The 23077-nt window shown below is 43.1% G+C and overlaps 1 protein-coding gene across 1 annotated transcript in view; it reads right to left on the bottom strand.

The window, feature by feature from the left end:
• LOC145348898 (short transient receptor potential channel 6-like) overlaps positions 1–23077 on the bottom strand; it is a 132594-nt gene that overhangs the window by 56874 nt on the left and 52643 nt on the right. Inside the window, exons 3-5 of the mRNA XM_080196950.1 lie at positions 20141–20326; positions 12168–12332; positions 11002–11218 (exon numbers count right to left, since the gene is read on the bottom strand). Coding sequence (XP_080053076.1) covers positions 11002–11218; positions 12168–12332; positions 20141–20326 — 568 coding nt within the window. The remainder of the gene's footprint in view (positions 1–11001; positions 11219–12167; positions 12333–20140; positions 20327–23077) is intronic.

Here is a 23077-nt window from a genome sequence, read left to right as displayed (position 1 = left end):
GGTTCTCAGGACAGTCACTGATTCTGATCATTTCCATTTTTTAATTGCAAGGCATTTTAGTGTTAATTTAACTAGAAGCAATTTCTGATCCCGATCTGTATAATTCAAACCTTTTGGATCAGGCTGGATATCCCTTCAGTTAGTGTTTTGCAGGTTTCTGAGATCAGAGGGTTCCTGATGGCCAGTAATACACAATACTTCTGACAAAGAATTAAGGCAGCCTTTCCCCCAATCTTCTGGCTTCCTCGGAATGAAGTGGACATGAAGTGGATACAAACTCTAGCATGATTCGGTAAAACTAAGACATGACATTTGTTTGGATTTGATATTATTGAGAGTTCACAAAATGTGACACTTTCTGTTACTTTAATAGTCAAGGAAGATTGAATTGATAATTCCACAATGCAATGAAATCTGCTGCACTGACGTTATGCTGCTATTTAACTTTTAACTACTATTGGCCTAAATTTACAGCTTAAGTTATGTGCCTTGATAGATTATATTTCCACTATCTAAAGGAAAAAAGCATTGGTGGGCCCGAGGTGGGAGGGTTGGTTGGTTGGTTGGTGGGGAGAACGAGGATGCAGGCGGGAAGGCCAGGGTTTGAGTAGGTATAGTTTGTTCCACTTTAGTGAATTCTGAGTGCATGAAATGCTCTGCTCAACACCTATGCAATGTTACAGGATCAGGTATAGCGCATGTCAATTGATTTTTAAGTTCAATTCGGGACAGACAAGTAGTAGGTGAAACCTTAGGGTGGGAAATGGCAGATTAAATTTATTGCTAATGGGCAGCATGGTGGCACAGTGATCAGCACTGCTGTTTCACAGTGCCAGGGATCTGAGTTCAATTCCAGTCTCAGGTGACTGTGTGGAGTTTGCATGTTCTCCCTGTGTCTGTCCAAGTTTCCTCGGGGTGCTCCAGTTTACTCCCATACTCTAAAGGGTTAAGTTGACTGGCCATGCTCAATTACCCCTGGGTGTCAGGAGAATTAGCAGGGTAAATATGTGGGGTTATGGGGATAGGACCTGGGTGGGATTGCTGTTGATGCAGGCTTGATGAGCCAAATGGCCTAATTCTGCACTGTAAGAGTTCTATGCAAAGTGATTCATTTTCGAAGAGTGTGGACAGACAATATAAACTTAAGGATGCAGTTCTAATGGGGATGCAGGAAGAGGGGGATCTAGGGCTCTACGCGCACAAATCATTGGAGGTAGCAGTGCCGTGAATAAGCCTGACAGGATCCTGGCCTTCATACATTGGGGCATTGAGTACAAAAACGAGGAAGTTATGATAATCCTACAAAACTTAGGTTCAGCCTCAACTGGAAGATTCTGGACTCCAATTCTGGACACAATACTTTAGGAAAGAGGTGAATGAATTAGAGATGGCTCAGAAAAAGAGGATAGTTCCAGAGAAGAGTTCAGTTATGTGGATAGATTGGAGAAGCTAGCAGTGTTCATGTGTGAGAATAGAAGGTTGAGAGGAGACTTGATAGAGATATTCAAAATCATCAGGGGATAGGACAGAGAAGATGGAGAGAAATCAGTTGTTGGAGGTTAATCATCTCAGTCCCAGGATATCACTGTCGGATTTTGTCAGGGTAGTTTGTTAGGCCAACCATCTTCAGTTGCTTCATTATAAGGTCTGGAGTGTGAATGTTCGCTGATGATTGCACAATGTTGAGAACCACTTGTGACTCCTAAAATACTGAAACAGTCTGTGTCCATATGCAGAAAAACCTGGACAACATTTTGGGCTGATAAGTGACAAGTAACATTCACACTACACAAGTGACAGGCACTGATCATCTCCAACAAGGCAGAATCTAACCATCCCTGCTTAACATTTAATGGCATCAGCATCACTGAATCCCCCTCTGTCAACACTTTTTTTAAGCAGGACTTACAGAATGAATCTCTGACACTCTGAGCACTGCAGAGTGCCCCAGCATTCGGAAAATCGAGGAGCAGGGCTTATTCTCATTGAAGAGGCTGGAATCAGTGTGCTGAGCGGGCCAGCATGCATGCACCGATCTCTGGGAGATCAGTACACACATCCTCCCAGTACTGAAATCGTTGGCCTCTCACCTGCTCTCCCCCGCACCCTGTGACCCCCCCCACCCCCATGGACATTGCTGGCCTCATCGCTGGCCTTTTACCCCGTGCCCTTCCTCTCACACAAATTGCTGGCCTTTCACCCCTCTCTCCCAAGCACATTGCTGGCCTCATCACTGGTCTCATATTCCAGCTCCTGTTATGCATATTGCTGGCCTCTCAGCCCACCCCACCTCATGCACATTGCTGGCCTTCCACCTTCCCTCATGCCACTGACCTGGACATCGCTGGCCTCCCAGCCTCCCTATCCCTTTCTGACCATCCTTCACTGCTGGACTCTCACCCCCATCAACCCAGACAATGCTGGACTCTCACCCTCCTCTCCCCCGACCACCAGCACAGTGCGCTGTGCTGCTAGGCTCCCGTTCACCCACAGTGCACTGGCCTCACTGCTGCCTTACACACTCCCTCCCTGTGAGCTTTCCCTTTTGTTGAGTGACAGCCTTGAGCATTGCGCCTTTCTCCACCACTCTCCCCCCGCCCTTCCCCCCCCCCCCCATCTTGTTGAGTTCACCCAATCAGCAGCTTTGGAGATGGCTCATTCTCTATTGAAACCAGGTTGCTTGTATATTATTCAGCATGAAATTTAATTAATGGGCTCATGAGTGGCCCCAGCTGACTGCTGGGGGAATCAACCCCGTGAAGTCTGGTCTAACTTCACTTCAACAACATTTGAACGAATTTCAGCTGCCTTTAACAATAGCTGGGTCCTGAAATTTCACATGGCCCCGACATTTTCTGGGGCCTAAATTTGTGGCTGAAGCTGCCCCAAAAACCATGTGCCTCACTGACACTGCCACATCCATGTTGATCCTGAGCTGTGAATATTGAAATGAGGGTCAGCTGTTCCACAATCCTGAACATCTAAAACCCTCACACTCCACACATTAAGTTAGAATTGGAAATGCAAAGTGCTTCTAATGCCAGCATAAGCCAAGGTTGACACAAATGAAGGAACTCCCTGGCCTAGCTTTTTGTCCCCGAGTTGAGTGTGGACATAGAAGATTTCCTAGTTTGCTGCGCTCGAATCTTAAAAATGACCTCTGCAGCTCAGATTTTTGGTTGAAAGGCGCAGGTTTAGAAAGCAGTCAGGATGGGTGATTCTGGAACATATGCATTTTTACACATATTAAAAAAATCTCTATAGCTCTCACTCTCCCACACATTCCCTATGCCTGATCCATGTCAACCCAAGCCCCACCCCACCCCCATGGCCCCTATGCCAACTTAGTTTCCTCTACTCAACACCAATGCTCCCATACCTTCTGTGCCAACTTGGTGCCCCTCCATCCAGATCCTCTATGGTAACTTAGTGCCAAGCCAAGCCCCACTATCCACCATCCTTTGCTCTTATCCTCTCCATGCCAAAACACCTAGTGTCTGTGCACAATTCTTTGATAACTTTGACACTTCCTGGACAGCTTTGACAATTCCCAGACAGATTTAGCAGATAGACAGCTTTAACAGTTGTTCAGCAGCTGGACAGTTCCAGGACAGCTAGACAGCTCTTGAACAGCTGGACTGTTCCAATTAATTTATCAAAAGCACACAATTATGTTCATTTTTAACAATCCCAGTGAGTGCCTTACTGCTCTCAAAGAGTGCCTTATCTTTCCCAAAGGTTTCCTAGGGCCCTATGCAAAGAATTACATTACCTCTTCAAAGGGATATCCTGGCTATCCAGGTGCATCAACCAAGTTCAGACCTTCTCTTACCTTTCTAATCTATATATCCTGGATTCCATGCTCCTGTTCTTCCAAAATCCTACTTCAGTGGAGGCAGCTGGTGTTTTAAATAACCAGCTGTCTCAGCGAATCATGCATGTCTAATCCTAGCCTGACTTCAGCTCTACCCCCCATGAAGATGGGAAATGCCAGGTTCAGGGGTGGGACTCAGAAATTCAAGCCACAAATTCTAGGCCCTAGTTGTACCCCATTATCATGGACCAGAAGGAAAAGCAGGATGTGGAAAAGAAGAATTAATGAATATGTGATGGGGTGGCACATTGGCACAGTGGTTAGCACTGCTCCCTCACAGTGCAAGGAACACCGGTTCAATTCTCAGCTTGAGTCACTGTCTGCTAGGGTGAATGCATGGGGTTATGGGGATAGGCCTGGGTGGGATTGTAGTCAGTGCAGATTTGAGGGCCAAATGGCTTCCTTCTGCACTGTAGGATTTTACAGTCATATGTGAGGAAGGGTTATCCTTCATGCTATTATCTCTCTCCTCCATACCCTCGAGAATATTCAGGAAAGATATTCCAATGAAACCTAATGATGACACTGAGACAAACCTGGCACTACCGGAGATATCTGTAATAACAGCCATGGTGTCGTTTGGGCTTTTATTTAACCATTAATTGTTGGAGACTCCTGGACACCCGGGAGATTGCCTGCAGCAGGTAAACAACAACATACAACCAGCCAATTTGACTCCTTTCCCAAGGCTGTGTGTGTGTGTGTGTGTGTGTGTGTGTGTGTGTGTGTGTGTGTGTGTGTGTGTGTGTGTGTGTGTGTGTGTGTGTGTGTGTGTGCCGGCGAGGGTAGGGGAGGATAAGTGTTTGGGTGGGGGCAACAGATGGCACCCACAATGCTTTGGGAGTTCTGTGGCCAACCTCCTCAACATAAATAGCAACCTCCCACTGCATGTCCAGACCTTGTGTTTGTCATGATGAATTTAGCCTTCAGAATCTGGCCCTCCCAGCCGTGTGAGCAGATGGTATGAGATGCATGCTTGGCAGCTCCCACTCCTGGAGTTCCAGCAGCTTCTGCAACCCCCTTCTCCTGTTGAAATTGTTTTTTCTGCCTCCTTGCCATGTCCTTCTCCCTTTATTAGCACCATTTTAGCAGATTATCCGGTGAAGGGGCACAGAATTGTACATCAGCCATCCAGTGTAAGCAGCAAGTCAACTCGCTGGCCCAAGGAATCTTATGGTTACCTTCTGCTCTGCCATCTGGTGTTACAATATGGCTTTTAAAAGCTGCACCCTAATTTTCAAGCCTGTCGGGCTCAGTAGTCCCCTTTTCCACGGGAGTTTTATTCAATAAACTTCAATGAATGTTTAAATGAGCTGACCCCAAATTACAACAGATTAGCTCAGTGGAGGGTCAGAGGCCACTGGCCCTGCCTTTGGGAGAAAAACATTGCACAATTTCTCACAGGGAATTTCAGACCCAAGAGTTTGTCTGAAACTTACCTTAACTAATACTCGGCAAACAATAGTCTAAAAGTCAACTTTATCTGTAATGGATGCACCTTCTCTGAATAACTAAATCTGTTCAGCTAACAATTTGGCTGAGGTATCTTTACTTCAAAATACCCTGCGGTCTTTAATTTTCAGAGCAATTAAACTTCACATTTTGCAATTTAAATCTATTTCCAGCGATTAATTACATTTCACAAATTAAGTTTAATGTAGGTTTTACAACCTCCTGAAGTATCATTAAATTGTTGCTGTCTTGATGCTGAGAATGGTGATGTGCAAAAGCACATCAGCGCCACTAACAGGACTTCAGCAGTAAGACAGCTCCCAGTTTGAACCACCATCATTTTTCGGTGCCCAATCCTCTGCCAGAAGCTATAGCCTTTTTACACAGTAAATAATAAGGCTAAATATGATTGGATTAGTTATGATTTGTCAAGGAAGAATGTGGCAATTTTCCATTGGTCATGCCCTATTCACCATGATGCGGAGTTGCCGCTGTTGGACTGAGATAGGCACACTGAGTAATCTCACAACACCAGATTAAAGTCCAACAGGTTTATTTGGTAGCATGAGCTTTCAGAGCACTGCTCCTTCATCAGATGAGTCACTTGAGTCACATGTGTCAATAATAAATCAAAATCAAATCACTCCAACCTTTTCTTAGGTGCAGACTTAGGGCGCTGTTGCAATTTTAATGGCCCTTTTTTCCCCCTCCCTGTCTCAAAGTATCCAATATTTAAATGTGATCTATTATAGCGCTTGTTGGAGGCTATTTAAATGCACAGGACATCAGGGGAGAAGTTGTATGTACCTCCCTCAAAAGTGGATTTGCAGGCTGGGTATCCATAATATTAGATGCCATGGCAATGGATGCCATGGGGTAGTGCCATGGCCACAGCCTACCCAATTTCTCTGGCATTTTATCAGTGACAGGGGAGGCATTAGGTGGCCCATTGCAGCCTTGGGCCAACTAATGCCCTGAAGTGGCTGAATAATGACCACTTAAAGGCCTCCTCCAATCACTGCCTGTCTTTTAGCCAATTTCACTGGGTGGCATATTTCCTGATTGAGGCACCCTGCTCAGACACCTTGTACCCAATGGAGACTATTCCCGTGGTAATCCTTCCAACACGAAATCATGGAATCTCCTGCAGTGCAGAATGAGGCCATTCAGCCCATTGAGTCTGCACCGACCACAATCCCACCCAGACCCTATAACATAACCCCACATATTTACCCTGCTAATCCCCTGACACTAGGGTCAACTTAGCATGGCCAATCAACCTAACCCACACATCTTTGGACTGTGGGAGGAAACAGGAGCACCTGGAGGAAACCCGCATAGAAACAGGGAGAATGTGCCAACTCCACACAGACAGTGACTTGAACCTGGGTCCCTGGTGCTGTGAGGCAGCATTGCTAACCATTGTGCCACCATGCCACCCCTCATCTTCCTGCTGCCTTCCTAATCTGGAAACCCCAACCCTCTCGCTGAGATCTGAGAGCCTGGCCCAAGTAAAGCCCTGAAATTAGCTGGGTTTCCACATTCATGGGTCCTCGCAATGGGCCTCCTGTTGTCTCAGCAGTGGCCATCGCTTTCAGCAGCGCAACCGGAACTCGAGAGTTCCTCGTGTCTTTTTAATATTCGCTCATGAGATGTGGGCTTTGCTGGTGAGGCCTGAATTTACTGCCCATCACTAATTACCCTTGAGAAGGTGATGGCAAGCCAACTTCTAGAACCACTGCAGTTCCTGAGGTGTAGGTACATCCACAATATTGTTAGTAAGGGATTGCAGGATTTTGACACAAGGACAGCAAAGGAATGGCAATATATTTCCAAGTCAGGATGGTGTGTGACTTGGAGGGGGTCTTGAATGTAGTAGTGTTCCCCATATCTGCAGCCCTTGTCCTTCTAGTGGTGAGGATCATGGATTTTGAATGTGCTGGCAAAGGAGCCTTGGTGAGTTGATGAAATGTACATTGGAGGTGGTAGACATTGTTTCCACTGTAGATTAATGTTGGGGGCAGTGAATTTTGAAGGTGGTTGATGGCGTGCCAATCAAGTGGGCCACTTTGTCCTGGTTGGCACTGAGCTTCTTGAGTATTGTTGAAGCTGCATTCATTTTGTAGATGGTGGACAGGCACTGGGAAGTCAGAAGGTGAGTTACTGCACAATTCCCAGCCCCTGACCAGGTCTTGTAGCCACAATATTTATAGGGCTAGACCAGTTCATCATTTCCAGCCTCTAATGTTATCGAATGTCAAGGGCTGATGGTTAGATTCTCTCATGTTGGAGATGTCACTTGTGCAGTGCAAATGTAATTTACCATTTGTCAGCCCAAACCCAAAAACTGTACAGATCTTGCTGGAAAGGACACAAACAGAGACCTTATTTTGGAAGGAAAGTCATTGATGAAGACTTTTTTTAAAATATTCGTTCATGGCATGTGGGCATTGCTGGCTAGGCTAGAATTTATTGCCTATCGCTAATTGCCTAAGTTTACAGGGCATTTTAAGGTTGGCCGCATTGCTGGAGTCTGGAGTCACATGTAGACCAGACCAGGCGAGCATTGCAGAGTCCCTTCCCTATAGGGCCTTCCACCCACACCACCTCAATATTGGATAGTGGAATACTTAGTAATGAAATGAGGGCTTACATTGAAATTACCAAAGGATATTATTCAACTAGAAAGAGTGCAGAAAGATTTACTAGGATGCTACCCTGGGACTTGATGGATTGAGTTATAAGGAGAGGCTGGATAGATTGGGACTTCTTTCCTCTGGAGCATAGGAGGCCAAGGGGTGACCTTATAGAGGTCGATAAAATAATGAGGGGCATAGACAAGGTAGATAATCAATATCTTTCCTCAAAGGTAGGGGAATCTAAAACTAGAAGGCATAGGTTTAAGGTGAGAGGGGAGAGCTACAAAAGTGTCCAGAGGGCAATTCTTTCACACACAGGGTGGTGAGTGTCTGGAACAAGCTGCCAGAAGTAGTAGTAGAGGCGGGTACAATTTTATCTTTCAAAAAGCATTTAGATAGTTACATGGGTACAATGGGTATAGAGGGATACGGGCCAAATGCAGGCAATTGGGATTAGTTTAAAGGTTTAAAAAAAAAGGCAGCATGGACAAGTTGGGCCGAAGGGCCTGTTTCCATGCTGTAAACCTCTATGACTCTATGACTCTAGATCAGCTAAAGAGTAGCTACTTGTGCAAGTCAGGTTTTTAACATTACAGCTAGGGATGTTATGGGACCAATTGCCTTTAGTGGTTCCAATGCTTTAAGCTGAGTTGGCTGTACACTGGTATCTGTGGTGGGTGGGAGCTTTAAAGAAAGGATCATCATGAGGTGGGGTTTTTTTGTTGTTGAAAAGAGCCTCCAAATTCCATATCCTTTCCAATACAGTGACTGCCTATTTCAATCTTTGTAATAAAAGCTATCCGCACTCCTATCTCAGACCACCTGTAGCTGTGAAATACTTATCAATGCCTTTGTCTCCTTCAGACTTACAATTCCAAAGATGTCCAGGCCACCCTAACATCCTCCATAGTTCATACAAGAGTCTGTCATCCATACCTCCGCTACCCATCCTTCATCCAAAGTTCTGCTGCCCATACTTCCGCTATCTATCCCCATCCCTTTCCTCATTGATCTACATTGACGGCAGGCCCCAGGCATTTCAAATTTGAAACTCTTACTCTCCGATTTCAATTCTTCTCTTTTTTTTACTCCTCTCAAACTTTGTAGCCTTCTTCGTTCAACTCGCCAAGAACTCCAGGGCCTAAATTTTGCAGTTATTGGGTCTCCTGGGAAATTCATCCCTGCTGCCTCTGAATGCCTCTCAGCAATTTCATGCTCGAATGAGCATTAAGTGGTGGTGGGTGGTACATCTGCCCATCACTCAGGAGGAAATATCCTCTTAGAGATTTGCTGTCTTCAGTCAGAGCTGTAGTGGACTGAAGAGGAGATTCATCAATATTCTTGAGCCTACGTCCTGGGACCAGATGGCAAAGTGCGTTTAAGAGGTCTCAAAGTTCCTCTCCGCCACCACCTCCACCAGTTCTCAGCTGGGGCAAAGAGTTTCCATCCAAGGTCTTGCCCATCTCAATGTGAAATTGCTGTGTGGTCAGAGCAAGCTGGGAACCCCATTCCTTCATTTCTTGCTCTCCCTACCTAAAGACCTACTGATAGAGGAGCTTGAAATCTGGGCCCATATTTCTCCAGTTCTGGCCTCCTGTATATTTGTTCAGTGGACATAGAAATATAGCATCATAGAGTAGTTAAAGCACCAGCGGATGCCATTCAGCCCATTGATACCATGCTAGCTCCATGTGACAACAATTTATCTAAAGCCACTCCCCTGCCTTTTCCCCTTTGTCCAGCGAATCTTTCATTTTTGGATAATGAACCAATTGCTTTTTGGATGCCATGTTGGAATCTGCCTCCTCCACAGGCGTCAGCTCCTAATCATTACTGCTGAAAAAGGTTTTCCTCATATCACTTTTTCTCCAAGAAGAACACTCCCAACATTTCCAATCAATCTACGTAACTGAAGTTCCTCATTCCTGGAACCATGCATTCATGTGAATCTTTTTTGCACTGTCTCTAATGCCTTCACATCTTTCCTAAGGTGTGGGGTTCAGAACTGGCCACAATGTGACCCAGTATTTTATACAGGTTGATCATAACATGCTTGCTTTTGTACTTCATCTTCAGCTTAGCTGGGCCCTATGCTCTGTGATCCGCTCTTCTTTACACTTTAGCTCCTTGTCTTTCTTTAAGACCTTATATTAGACCAGCTCTTTGAAACCCATCTCATTTTTTCCAATGGTTCAGTATCAATTTTTGTCTCGTAACAATTGCATGAGGCACCTTGGGCCTTTTCCATACTATCAAAAACAGTATATAGGTGACATACGCTTAAGGTGAGAGGGAATGTTCAGAGGAGATGTGAGGGGCAAGTTTTTTATACAGAGAGTGGTAGGTTTCTGGAACATGCTGCCAGTGGTGGTGGGGGAGGCAGATACGATTGGGGCTTTTGAGGGGCTTTTAGGTAAGCACACAAATATGCAAGGAATAAAGGGATATGGATCAAGGGCAGGCAGAAGAGATCAGTTTAATTTGGTGTCAAGTTTGGCACAACATGATGGGTCAAAGGGCCTGTTCCTGTCTGCATTGTCTGATGTTCTAAGTACAATTGATCATTGTTGTTAATTGACCTCACCTTTCCTACTCATAAATATTGACAACGTTCTACATGACATCTGTTAACCCTTCACATGAATTTCTTAATAATAAAATAGTGCCTTTTAAGCACTGAGGCCAATTGAGCAAGCATGAGTGATAATACAGATTCTTCTATTATAGTGAAAGTGCTGCCATGATAGGTGTTTAGTCATGACGTTGATCTTTCTCTACATCCCAGCTATAACGGTAACACTACATTCTGCACTCTCTCGTTTCCTTCTCTATGAACTGTCTGTATAGCGCACAAGAAACAATACTTTTCATTATATGTTAATACATGTGACAATAATAAATCAAATCAATCAAAGTCTACATCACCCAAATCCCCAGTAGGAAATTGCTGACTCAATTTATAATAAAATTCTTTGCTCATAAGGTTCACTGCGCCATGTTCCAACGTAATGTAGTGTGATTGAAACAAACCCCTACCTATCACCCAGGAAACGATTAGCAGTTCCATCCACGTGAAGCCAGTTGTTTTCATTCTGAAGAGCTGTCTGGGATGATCTGTCGTTGACTCATTTGGCAGGAGTTTGGTGCCTTCGAATCTGTCAGCCGCGTTCATAATTAGCAGTCCAAGAAAAATAGTGAAAGAAGCTCCGTGTGCTACAAATTTCATAAATGGTGCTCGCATGATTTTCCCCAGCTGTAACACCACAAAACAAATTTACACTTTACAGCATTGTTCGCCTTAGTTAAAAACCTTTAGAAGACCTGAAAATCTTAATGAACAAATTTTGAAATCCCCAAGAATCATTTGCTGTTGTAATTATGCTTCTATGGATTTAATTTGACTCACTAACCTCTGCAAAGCATTTCCTTTTGATGAACAATTCTTTTTTATCACAAGCTCTCAGTTTGCGCCAGACTTCTCTTTCACTGACTTCCACGAACGTCCTTGCAGGGAGACTCATTCTTTATCGTCTGACCTATATCCACTTATATGTTTTATTGCATCATTAACTTTTAACTGTAATTTATGATTTGAACATTGCCGGATCAAGATGCGACACAGTTTGAGATCTTCCCTCCCAAATACAGATCAAAGTTGAAGAAAAGTTATAGCTATCAGACATCACCAATCAAACACAGCTTGCAGCTCACAATAATTGGAAGTTATGTCTGGGGCAGCAACACCTAAGTTAATGCCAATTTGAACAATAGTGAAACACCACAGGCAGCAATGCAAGCTTGTTCTTTTTTCAAGCACTGATGGTAGAAGACAGAATATTTGAAACAATTAGAAGAGTAGATAAAAGCAATAAATGAATGCTGCTGTAATTACCTCTCAGCAATGTGACCAACAAGCAAAATCAATTGACCTCCTGTGAAGTCCATTTGCAAACATATTTGAATATGAGAAAAACACTTGTGCGAGGCAAGTATTAAATTTAAGCAGCAGTGGATTCCGTTAGGAGCTATCAGCAGAAAATGCCCTGTTTAATCATCACCCAGGAGACAGGATCACACCCTAGTTAAATATCCACAACACAATTGACTCCCTTGGCAATGAAATTAAGATCTTTGTATTTGATCAACTGAGCTTGCCTCCACAATCTGAGGAGAGTATTTTTAAAAAGTGGAAAATAACCAACCTTGCTGCAGGGAGCAATCCAGTAGCACAAGGCTAGGAATGGTAGGCCAATGGCTACAGCAAGCACTATCAGAAACTTCATTGCTGTTGACTGTTGACGTAATCCTGAGAGGTTTTCATACCAGATAGACAGAAGCTGCTGTTGGCAGTTTGGATGAGCTACAAACTTGAAACATAAATCATTTAAATTAGAAATTAAAGTGCATTGTACTACTGGAGCTAAAACATTTTAAATATGATGCACCTACAATGCAAGATTTATTTTCTTTTTCAAACAAATGAAGGTGATAAATGTATTAATGATGTCATCATAAAAGTACTAAAATGTGAATTTCAACAGGTGAATTATTTATACTTAAATTCAGAGACTTATTTAGACATTCTGAAGATGAGAATATTTCAAATTTAGAACCTTCTTTACAATATGTTTCTGTAATATGAACAAGAAACAGAGATCAAATTTTCAAAATCTAGCAATTGATTGCTAGAAGTTCCAACTAATTCTAAACTGCTTTTGGTGAACTCGTCTGCATTTATATCCAAATCACAATGGCAATGTGTGTGTGATTGCAGTCATAGCCTCTCCCTCCAATGCAGCCCCTTCTTACCCTTCATATCAGCCGGAAATAAGGAGATTCCTACACAATTGTCAGACACAATTGGCTTTCAGGCAGTCCCAGAGAAAGGAATATCATAAAGAGACTGGAGGGCCAGGAGGAATAATAATTGATCCTTTACAGTTAATATGCTACTACTTATTTCTGTGGGAACTGGATGTGGACTTGGTATCAGTGAAATGAAGAAGAATATACAACAACAGACATATTCATAGAATCATAGAATCCCTACAGTGCAGGAGGCCATCTGGCCCTTTGAGCTTGCACCGACAACAATCCCACCCAAGCCCTATACCTGTAACCCCACTTATCTACCTGCTAATCCTCCTGACACTAAGGGACAATTTAGTGCAGCCAATCAACCCAACCTTCACAAACAATGCAAACAATAGCACAGTTACATTTGTCATTCAGTGCTAAATGTGTGAGCACATACAGAATGACACATGGGGAACCCAGAAGTCACAGCAAATAATGGCACCCCTGAGAAGTTAGCCCTTCTCTGACAAGGAAAACTGCGCTGATGTAGTTTCATCCTCTCTTCCACTCCTTCTCCTAGATGAGATGGACAGAAAGCTACTGCCAACATTGATGTCAAAATGAATACCCAGGTGAAACTCTGAGGATGAGTAAATCAGATAAATAAATAGGAAATAATTTCTTCCTTTCTTTCACATGCCAGGGAGCGCAACAGTAAGTCCGGGGCCCGAGCAATCAGCAGAGTATCAGGAGCCGAGGTAAAAATAACTTAAAGCAATGTTAGCTCTTGGGAAAATGCAGGTTGGTGAATAGCAGGTGTTTTTTATGTGATTAATAATAGTCTTTAGTTTATTTCTATTAAGTTTAGTCAGTCTAGTAAATAGCAGAATGATAGGACACCACAGTCCCATGGAGTGCACATCCAGTTCCATGTGGGAACTCCAGAATGCTTTTCATGTCTTTGACAATCACATGTACTGGACATGTCATCAGCTGGAGTTGCTCAAACTCTGGAATTTGAAGCTTGAGTAGCTGATGTCACTGTAGGGCATTCAGGAGGCTGAGAAGTAAATGGACAGCACGGTACTTGAAATGTTCATCTCATAACCTAAGGGTGGCACAGCAAAGGATTGGATGACCAGCAGGCAGTCAAGGAGGACAAGGTAAGCAGTATAGGCATCCTCTGAGGGTGCCTTGCCCTCCATTTGGCATATTGGTAAAAACAGTGGTTCTGCTGGGCAGGGTAGCTAGATTGAACTCCATGGCACAATGGATGCTTCACCTGTACAGGGCAAAGCAAGAGAGTGATAAGAGATTCTGTAGCTCGTGCGAAAACAAGCAACTCCATAGTTGCAAACATAATCCCAAATTGGTATATTTCCTCCTTGTTCTCTGAGTCCAGAATGTCACCAAGCAGCTGCAGAACAATCTGAGGAGCATGGGTAAGTATCTGGCCTACAACATAGATAAAGAGGGACAGAGTCCTGCAGTAGATTTAATGGAGTTCAAAGGAGATTAGCATGGAGGACTTCAAAGGTAGCAATCTTCAAACTGCTCCTTGTGCCACGTGCTTTAAGAATAGAAATAGCAGAATAGTGTAAGTGAATGCATGATTGGAGAGATGATGCAGGGAGTGAGTGGTTTAGATTCCTGAGCTATCAGATGGTTCTGCTGGAGATGAGACCTGTACGGGCCAGACTGCTTGCATCTCAACTGGGCCCAGACCAATATTTTCATGGAGTGATTTGCTAGTGCTGTTGGGAATAGTTTAAATTGACTTGGGAAAGAGATGGCAACAAGAACGTAGCATTAGAAAGGAAACAAAGATGCACAAAGGATTACAACAGGCAGCAAACAGTAGAATAAGAAATAGTAAGGTAATGGTTGAACATCAGACAGACTAAGAGGGAATGCACTGAGGATTAAACTAGGTACATGTATGTGAATGTACAAAGCATGGTAATTAAGGTTGGTAAGCTGCAGGCACAGGTAATGCATGGGAATATGAAGTTGAGGAGATAACAGACTTAGCCCAAAAAATGGCAGCATTGAGTACTAAATATTCCTGGAATTGAGGGGCGAGATTCTCTGGTCTCTCTGCTGAGTGTTTCTCAGCGGCAGGAAGCAGTCCGTCATTGGTCAGCAGCAAGATCTCCTAGTCCCACTGCTGTCAATGGAATTTCCCATTGAATCTATCCCACACCGCCAGAAAACCCACAGCTGCTGGCGGGACTGGAAGATCTCGCCAGTATGAACAGCTGGAAGGTCTCGCCCAAAGTGTTCATGAAAGATAGGAAAGGAAAGAAAGACGGAGCGGTGGCTGTACTGATCAGAGTGAATCTAGAGAGAGAGGATGTTGGCAAGTGTGAGGTGGTCCACTTTGGTAGGAAGAATGGTAGGAAGGACTATTACTTACGTGGCGAAAAACTGCAGCAGGCGACGGTGCAGAGGGACCTCGGGGTCCTTGTGCATGAATCGCAAAAACCCAGCTTGCAGGTGCAGCAGGTGGTCAGGAAGGCGAATGGGATGCTGGCCTTCATAGCGAGGGGGATTGAATATAAAAGTAGGGAGGTCTTGCTGCAGCTGTATAGGGCATTGGTGAGGCCGCAGCTGGAGTACTGTGTGCAGTTTTGGGCGCCGCACCTGCGCAAGGATATTTTGGCCCTGGAGGGAGTGCAGAGGAGGTTTACTAGGCTGATACCGGAGTTGAGGGGATTGAGCTATGAGGAGAGGCTGAATAAACTAGGCTTGTACTCGTTAGAGTTTAGAAGAATGAGGGGAGATCTCATTGAGACGTATAAGATGATGAATGGGATGGATAGGATAGAGGTGGAGAGACTCTTCCCGCTCAAAAAAGACAGTAGGACTAGGGGGCACAGCCTCAAGATAAAGGGGAGGCAGTTTAGAACGGAGTTGAGGAGGAACTTCTTCACTCAAAGGGTGGTGAATCTCTGGAATTCTCTGCCCGTTGAAGTGGTGGAGGCTGCCTCGCTAAATATTTTTAAGAAGCGGGTTGATGGGTTTTTGATAAGAGAAGGGATTAAGGGTTATGGGGAGAGGGCGGGAAAGTGGAACTGAGCCACGACAGATCAGCCATGATCTTATTGAATGGCGGGGCAGGCTCGAAGGGCTAGATGGCCTACTCCTGCTCCTATTTCTTATGTTCTTATGTTCTTATGTTCTTATGATGTTCCAGACAAGTCAATGATAGAATCTATCTGATTAGAATCAAAAAACAAGAGCGACCCCATTACATTTATTGAGTATATTCTCTAGAATGTCAACTTGTGGGAAAGATATAGTGGAATTTGCATGGAAATTATCGAGAATTATTAAAACTGCGTAGCCATAGTAATGGACACAACCATAAACCTATCTGTGAAAGTAAAACGTAAAGGGCAGAAAGGGCAGAGTTTTTGAAATGAGATTCAAGAGAATTTTCTTGATTAGTATTTTTCCAGCCAAACAAGGGAAGAGGCAGAGCTAGATTTGATTCTGAGGAAAGAGACAGGTCAAGTGAATCAATTGTCAGTAATAAAACATGTATGCAACAGTCGTCACAGTATTATAAGGTTTAAGTTGGTTATGGAAAAAACAATCTAGAGTATGAATATTTATTTGGAACAAGATAAGTTTCACTGTATTGAGAATGGATCCGACCCAGAAAATTAGAATGAAAGAATGGCTGGCAAAACTGTAAAGAAAATAATAGCTGCCTTTAAAGAGGAGATAGTTCAGGTGCAGTTGAGGTACATTCCTATGCAAAGGAAAGGATAAACCCAAACAAAGCAAGAGTTCCCCAGGTGACCAAAGAAATAGAAGGTAAAGTGGAGCAGATAGAAGATGTACATGACAGATATTAGAATGATCACACAAGTGAGAACCAGATAGAATATTGAAAATTCAGAGGGGAGGGGAAAAAATTAATAAGGGAGGCAAAGGGAGAATATGTGAAGAGACTAGCAGCTAACATGTCTATCCCAGGATACTGAGAGAAGCAAGGAAAGAAATTGTTGAGGCCTTGGCCAAAATCTTTGTATCCTCTTTAGCCATAGACGAGGTACCAGAGGATTGGAGAGTAGCTAACATTGTTCCCTGTGTTTAAGAAGGGCAGAAGAAACAATCCAGGAAATTACAGGCTTGTGAGCCTTATAACAGTGATGGGGAAATTATTGGAGAAGATTCTTAGAGACAAGATGTGCTCACATCTGGAAGAGAATAGGCTTATTAGCGATAGGCAGCATGGTTTTGTGAAGGGGAGGTTGTGTCTCACAAACTTGTTTGAGTTATTTGAGGGAGTGACAAAAAAATTGATCAGGGAAGGGCAGTGGATATTGTATACGTGGACTTCAGTAAAGCCTTCAATAAGGTTCCTCATGGCAGGCTGATACAGAAGGTAAAGCCGTATGGGATCTAAGGTGAGCTGGTAAAATGGATACAAAACTGGCTTGGGCATAGGAAGCAGGGAGTAGCGGTGGAAGGGTACTTTGTCAACTGGAGGTCTATGACAAGCAGTGTTCCACAAGGATCAGTGTTGGGCCCTGTGCTGTTTATAATAAATATAAATGATTTGGAGGAAAATGTAGATGGCCTGATCAGTAAATTTGCAGATGATACAAAAATTGGGAGATTAGCGGATAGTGAGGAGGATTCTCAGAACATATAGCAGGATATAAGTCAGCTGGAGACCTGGGCTGAAAGATGACAGATGGAATTTAACCCAGACAAATGTGATGTGATGTGATTTGGAAGATCTCTGCAGAAGGAAAGTTCGCAGTAAATGGTAGAGCCCTTAGAAATATTGGCATACAGAGGAATCTCAGCGTGACATCCACATTTCCCTGAAGGTGGCAACTCAGGTGGTCAAGGTGGTTAAGAAGGGAAATGGCATGCTGCCATGTCAGTCAAGGCTTTAAGTATAGCATTTGGAAAATCATGTTACAGTTATATAAGACTTTAGTTAGGCCACATTTGGAGTATTGTGTACAATTCTGGTCGCCACACTACCGGAAGGATGTTGATGCAGAAAAGATTTACCAGGATGTTGCCTGGTTTGGAGAAGTTTGAACAAACTTGGATTGTTTTCATTGGAGTGCTGGAGGATGAGGGAGGACCTGATCGAGGACCTGACAGAGGACCTGTCATAGATTATGACAGGCTTGGATAGAGTGGATAGTCAGAGTCTTTTTCCCAGGGTCAAAGGGTCAATTACTCGGGGGCATAGGTTGAAAGTGAGGGGAGAAAGTTTAAAAGAGATGTAAGGGGCAAGTTTTTCACACAGAGGGTGGTGAATGCCTGGAATGCACTGCTAGATGAGGTGGTGGAAGCAGATTCTACAACAACACCCAAGAGGCATTTGGATAGATACATGAATAGGCAGGAAATATGGACTATGTAGAGGCAGGAAAATATTAGATTAGAGAGGCATTTGTGTCAGGCATGATGGGCCGAAGGGCCTGTTCCTGTGCTGTACTATTCATTGTTCTTCGGAATCGGAGCAACATGTGAAAGCTCTTAATTTATTAAGATTGCCATTACACATCAGGATTAAAATTGTTAAGAATTACTCTGTTCCATCTGATGCCCAGTTTATTGCAATTTCAGAACAGGCCAAGAAATGGGAGACAGGTGAATGTGCAAATTAGGATCGTACACTTTACATCGGACCCTGATGCAATTTACTGATAACGAATGGATGCAGAATGACCGACCTAACGGTTATGCCAACAGGCAGCTTACTAATCCAACTACATAATAAATTAAATATTACCTGATTGATTCTTACTAACCCTATTGCTGCATCGATTTTACAGGCAATGGCAGCACAACACTAGTGCACATCAATGAAATGGCACAGATTTTGTAGTGTAGAAAAGGGGTGAAGTTAGTAGTTGACTTCCATGAATGTTGCCCACAAGGATTTAGAGATTATATGGTGTTGGTTTCCCCTATTATAGTGTCAAGTTCACTCTGGCATTATCTAAAGGGAATTTTGGGCAATCAAGAAAAGTGAACTCACCAATGAGGCTCACCATCCAACCAGATTTAAGAATTGAGGCAGCACCGATACAACAGGCTAAATGGCCTTGTTCTGAGCTGCAAACATTCTGGCTAGAATTTCTGCGCATTTTGGGGTTGGGTTTTTGGAGCTAGGACTTATCCCAACTCCCCTCCCCGGGAATGAAAATTTAGGCCTTTGTGAGTCTTAGAGATATCAAAAAAGCGAAGAAAAAACATTGATTGCAGGACACATGTTATTCATTTTACAAAAGATTGAGACATAAGCTTGGGATTAAGGTGATATTAAACAATCTTTAAAATAATAATGTCTATTATTTTCAAAAGCAATGGAAATTTTTGTCATGAAATGAAGGGAATGAGACTCCAGATTTGTAAAATCAGTTTTATTCAGAATCAGGAGATTGATCTTCAGTAATTATGACCTCATTTATATTCACTGACAGCAACTTCTGAATTTCACAGTTAACTGTTCATATGTGAGTGTCTGAAGTTGCAGTCAGTTTTACACACTGATGGCAGCACTAGCACTGCTGCTGACTGTTTCTCTGGTACGACATATGCAAGTTTTGGTCTAATAATGTGTTTAAAGCAATTTTATATTAAGCCTTGAGTAACAAGGGTGGCATGATGGCACAGTGGCTAGCACTGCTGCTTCGCAGTGCCAGGGGCTTGGGTTCGATTCCCAGTTTGGGTCACTGTCTGAGTGGAGTTTGTACGTTCTCTTTGTGCCTGCATGGGTTTTCTCTGGGTGCTCCAGTTTCCTCCCACACTCCAAAGGTGTGCAGGTTAGGTGAATTGGTCATGCTAAGTTGGTTTACAGGGATAGGGCCCTGGTGGAATTGTTGTCGGTGTAGACTTCATGGGCTGAAAGGCCTCCTTCTATACTCAAGACGCTATGAAAAGATACACCGTCTAATCATAAAAAAAGCAGACCACCAAAAGAAGTTATTGCACACAACCTCATTCAGTCATTTTGCTCTCTTGCAGTTGATAAAGATCTTCACAAAGATAACATAAAATTTTACAGCATGTATACAGGTACATTTGTCAAAGTTCCACTGCTAGGGCAATACAATTCTTATCCTAGTTTCAACAGATAGAACAAATATGTAATGTTAACATTAAATAGAAATAGTCTATTAATCTATAGGTTAATTTGTATTTCCCAGCCTTTGGCTGGGGTTAATGGTCCACGGTGCTCTTGTTTCACCCTGAGAAGAATCTATTCAAAATATTAACGCTTTGCTGAGAAAGGTAGATGCAGTTAAATTAAATTCACAACTTTACAGAAATTGTGATTCATTAAGAACTGATATTTTAGAAGCCTTTTAAATTAAATTTTCAAAATGTTTCATACCTTTTTGACCTCACATTTAATGGCCAATTTTAGTCGACTAAGGCTCGGACGAAAGTGTCGGTTGCTGCTGGTATTGGTTTCCATGGTCCCATTCAAAATGGCTTCCACTTCTTCAGTAATCCGGCACAAGTCTAGAAGTCCAACAACAAAATCTTTGCATTGTATAGATAATTTTTTGTAATCGTTCTGGAAAAACACAAATTTGAAGCAATTAAACAGATGCGAGTCTTGACTTGAGTACTCACGTACACTTCCACTAATTCAGCGGTGGAGTTATAGCTCCTGAAATTCTTCAGCATGCAATCCCACAGGTTACACTAGAAACTGTACTCGCTGATGCTCTCTAGTCCTGATCTGGCTAAAGTGTAAAAAGTCAATAGATAGAACCTAATGTGTATGGGCCAAGAGACTCAAGTGCCACTACATCACATTTTCATACCCACCTGTCTCAGGAGGTCAAATATTCTATAGGTTATGTATCATGGATTTGGCTAAAATTTTATAACTGATAGTTCAGGGATGGCTCTTGCGTCCTAAATTGCCTCTTATGTTCAAAAGTGTGTAGGTTAGGGGGATTAGCAGGATAAATGTGTGGGGTTATGGGAATAGGGGAGAGGTGGGCCTGGGTAAGATACTCTGTTAAAGAGTTGGTGCAAACACAATGGGCCAAATGGCCTCTTTCTGCACTGTAGGGATCCTAGGAAAAGGTTCTTATTCTCTCATACAAAAGTAGAATACTACAGACATTGGAATTTTAACTCTAGAAAATGGGTGGTCAGGGGCGTAACACAGATTAAGGTCAATAATTTAAAACAGGAACCCAACTTGTCATGAAATCCACCAAGTTTCAGTTTTGATGGAGTCAGATAAAGTGTAGGATACCAGCTTTTTAACAATTATAATGAGGCTGTGTACCTTCATAGTCGTAATAGTAATCTATTATTAACCACAAGCAACCAGGTTTCCAAGGACTCAGGAAATAAAGCAGTTGAAAGAAAACGAGAGAGTCCGAATCCATGAGGCAAGTTCCAGTAGAGCACTGCTTGTAGACCAGGAGGAGCAGGACTGCTTCCGAAGTGGCCAACAAGCTACCCTCCACTACAAACTATCAGCTTCTCCTCCACTCCCTTCTCAGCATCAGGATTAGTTAATGAGCAGAAAATAGAGACTAAGGATAAATAGGTAATTCTCATGGGTAATAAATGGGTAGACTGTGACTAGTGGGTTACCACAATGATAGTACTTAGGCCCCAGCTGTTCACAATCTATTTTGGCAGCATGGTAGCACAGTGGTTAGCACTGCTGCCTCACACCGCCAGGGATCTGTATTCAATTCTGGCCTATGGTGACTATCTGTGTAGAATTTGCATGTTCTCCCCATGTCCTCGTGTGTTTCCTCTGGGTGCTCTGGTTTCCTCCTACAGTCCAAAGATATGTCAGTCAGGTGGATTGGCTATGCTAAATTGCCTCTGAGTGTCAGCGGGATTGGCGGGGTAAATGTGTGGGATTGTGGGAATGGGGCCTGGGTGGGATTGTTGTCAGTGTGGGCTCAATGAGCCAAATAGCCTCCCTCCCTGTAGGGATTCTATGATTCTATGATTTAGACGCAATATTCCTAAGTTTGCTGATGACGCAAAACTAGTTGGGAATGTGAGCTGTGAGGGGGATGTAAAAATGTTTCAAGGTGATTTAGAGTGGACCAGAACATGGCAGATGGAATATAGTGTGGAGAAATATGAAGTTGTGCACTTTGGAAGGAAAAAGAGAAATTGAATATTGAGATTGCAAAGTTTTAATGTCCAAAGGGAACTGACTATCCTTGTTCATAATTTAGTGAGAACAAATATGCGGTTGCAGCAAGTAATTAGGAAGGCAAATTATATTTTGCCCTTTGTCAAGGATTTGACACAAGGGGAAAGAAGCTTTGGTGCAACTGTAAAGAGCTTTGGTCAGAGCATACCTGGAGTATTAGAGGCAATTTTTATGCAGCAAAGTATTCACCAGACTGAATTCCGGAATGGTGAGATTGTCTGGTAAGGAGAGATTGAGGAGACTGAGCCTGTGTTCTCTTGAGTTTGGAAGGATGAAAGATGATCTCACTGAAGCATACAAATTCTTACAGGATTCAACAGGATAGATTTAGGAAGGAAGTGTTGTAACTGAAATAATTTTTCATTAAGGCAAATATAGTTATTAGCATTAACAGCTTTTAAAGAATAGCTATTAAAGCACTTTCTCAACATTGTGATCTGGGAAAGTAACAAACACAAAGTTAATGACCTTCAAAGCATGGCTAAACAAAGTGTGAAAAGAAGCACAGACGTCAGCCTTCAGTTAGATAAAGGGGGCAATTGCAGCCTGTACAGCTCTGCTTATTAAGACTTTATAGAGTAAGCATGATAAGGAAATGATAGAAAAAATGTTACCCAGCCGCTGTAATACGGAAGACAGCCTGGAAGAGCAGGTTGTGTCTCGCAAGCATGCTTGTGAATAAAAGTCTCTGTCACTGCAACTTACAGATTTGGGTAGTTTCAATCTTTGACCACAACAGAGGCTTCCCCTGCCTGGGGTTCAGGACCAGGGGACACAATCTCAGAATAAGGGGTAGGACATTTAGGGCTGCAATGAGTAGAAGTTTCCTCACTCAGAGGGTAATGACTAGAATTTGCTACCCCAGAAGGCTGTGGAAACTTAGTCATTGATTATGTTCAAGGCAGAAGTCGATAGATATCTAGGGGGCGACTCTTCCATCGCGCCGCACTAATTAATACGTTACTGCTGCGCTTGCATCTCTGAGTGTCATGTATCTGGAGCAGTCGGGATCACACTGGGGACTGGCAGGAACAACAGGTAAGTGACTTAAATCTTATTTTGATGTTATTTATATGTGATTAGCAGGCCAGGGACTGAGTCTCCGGGCCCGCTGGCATCTCCCAC

Source organism: Carcharhinus amblyrhynchos, chromosome 10 (genome assembly GCF_965287045.1).
Source record: "Carcharhinus amblyrhynchos chromosome 10, sCarAmb.v2.hapA, whole genome shotgun sequence".
Taxonomy (NCBI): Eukaryota; Metazoa; Chordata; class Chondrichthyes; order Carcharhiniformes; family Carcharhinidae; genus Carcharhinus; species Carcharhinus amblyrhynchos.
This window is presented reverse-complemented; position numbering and strand designations above follow the sequence as displayed.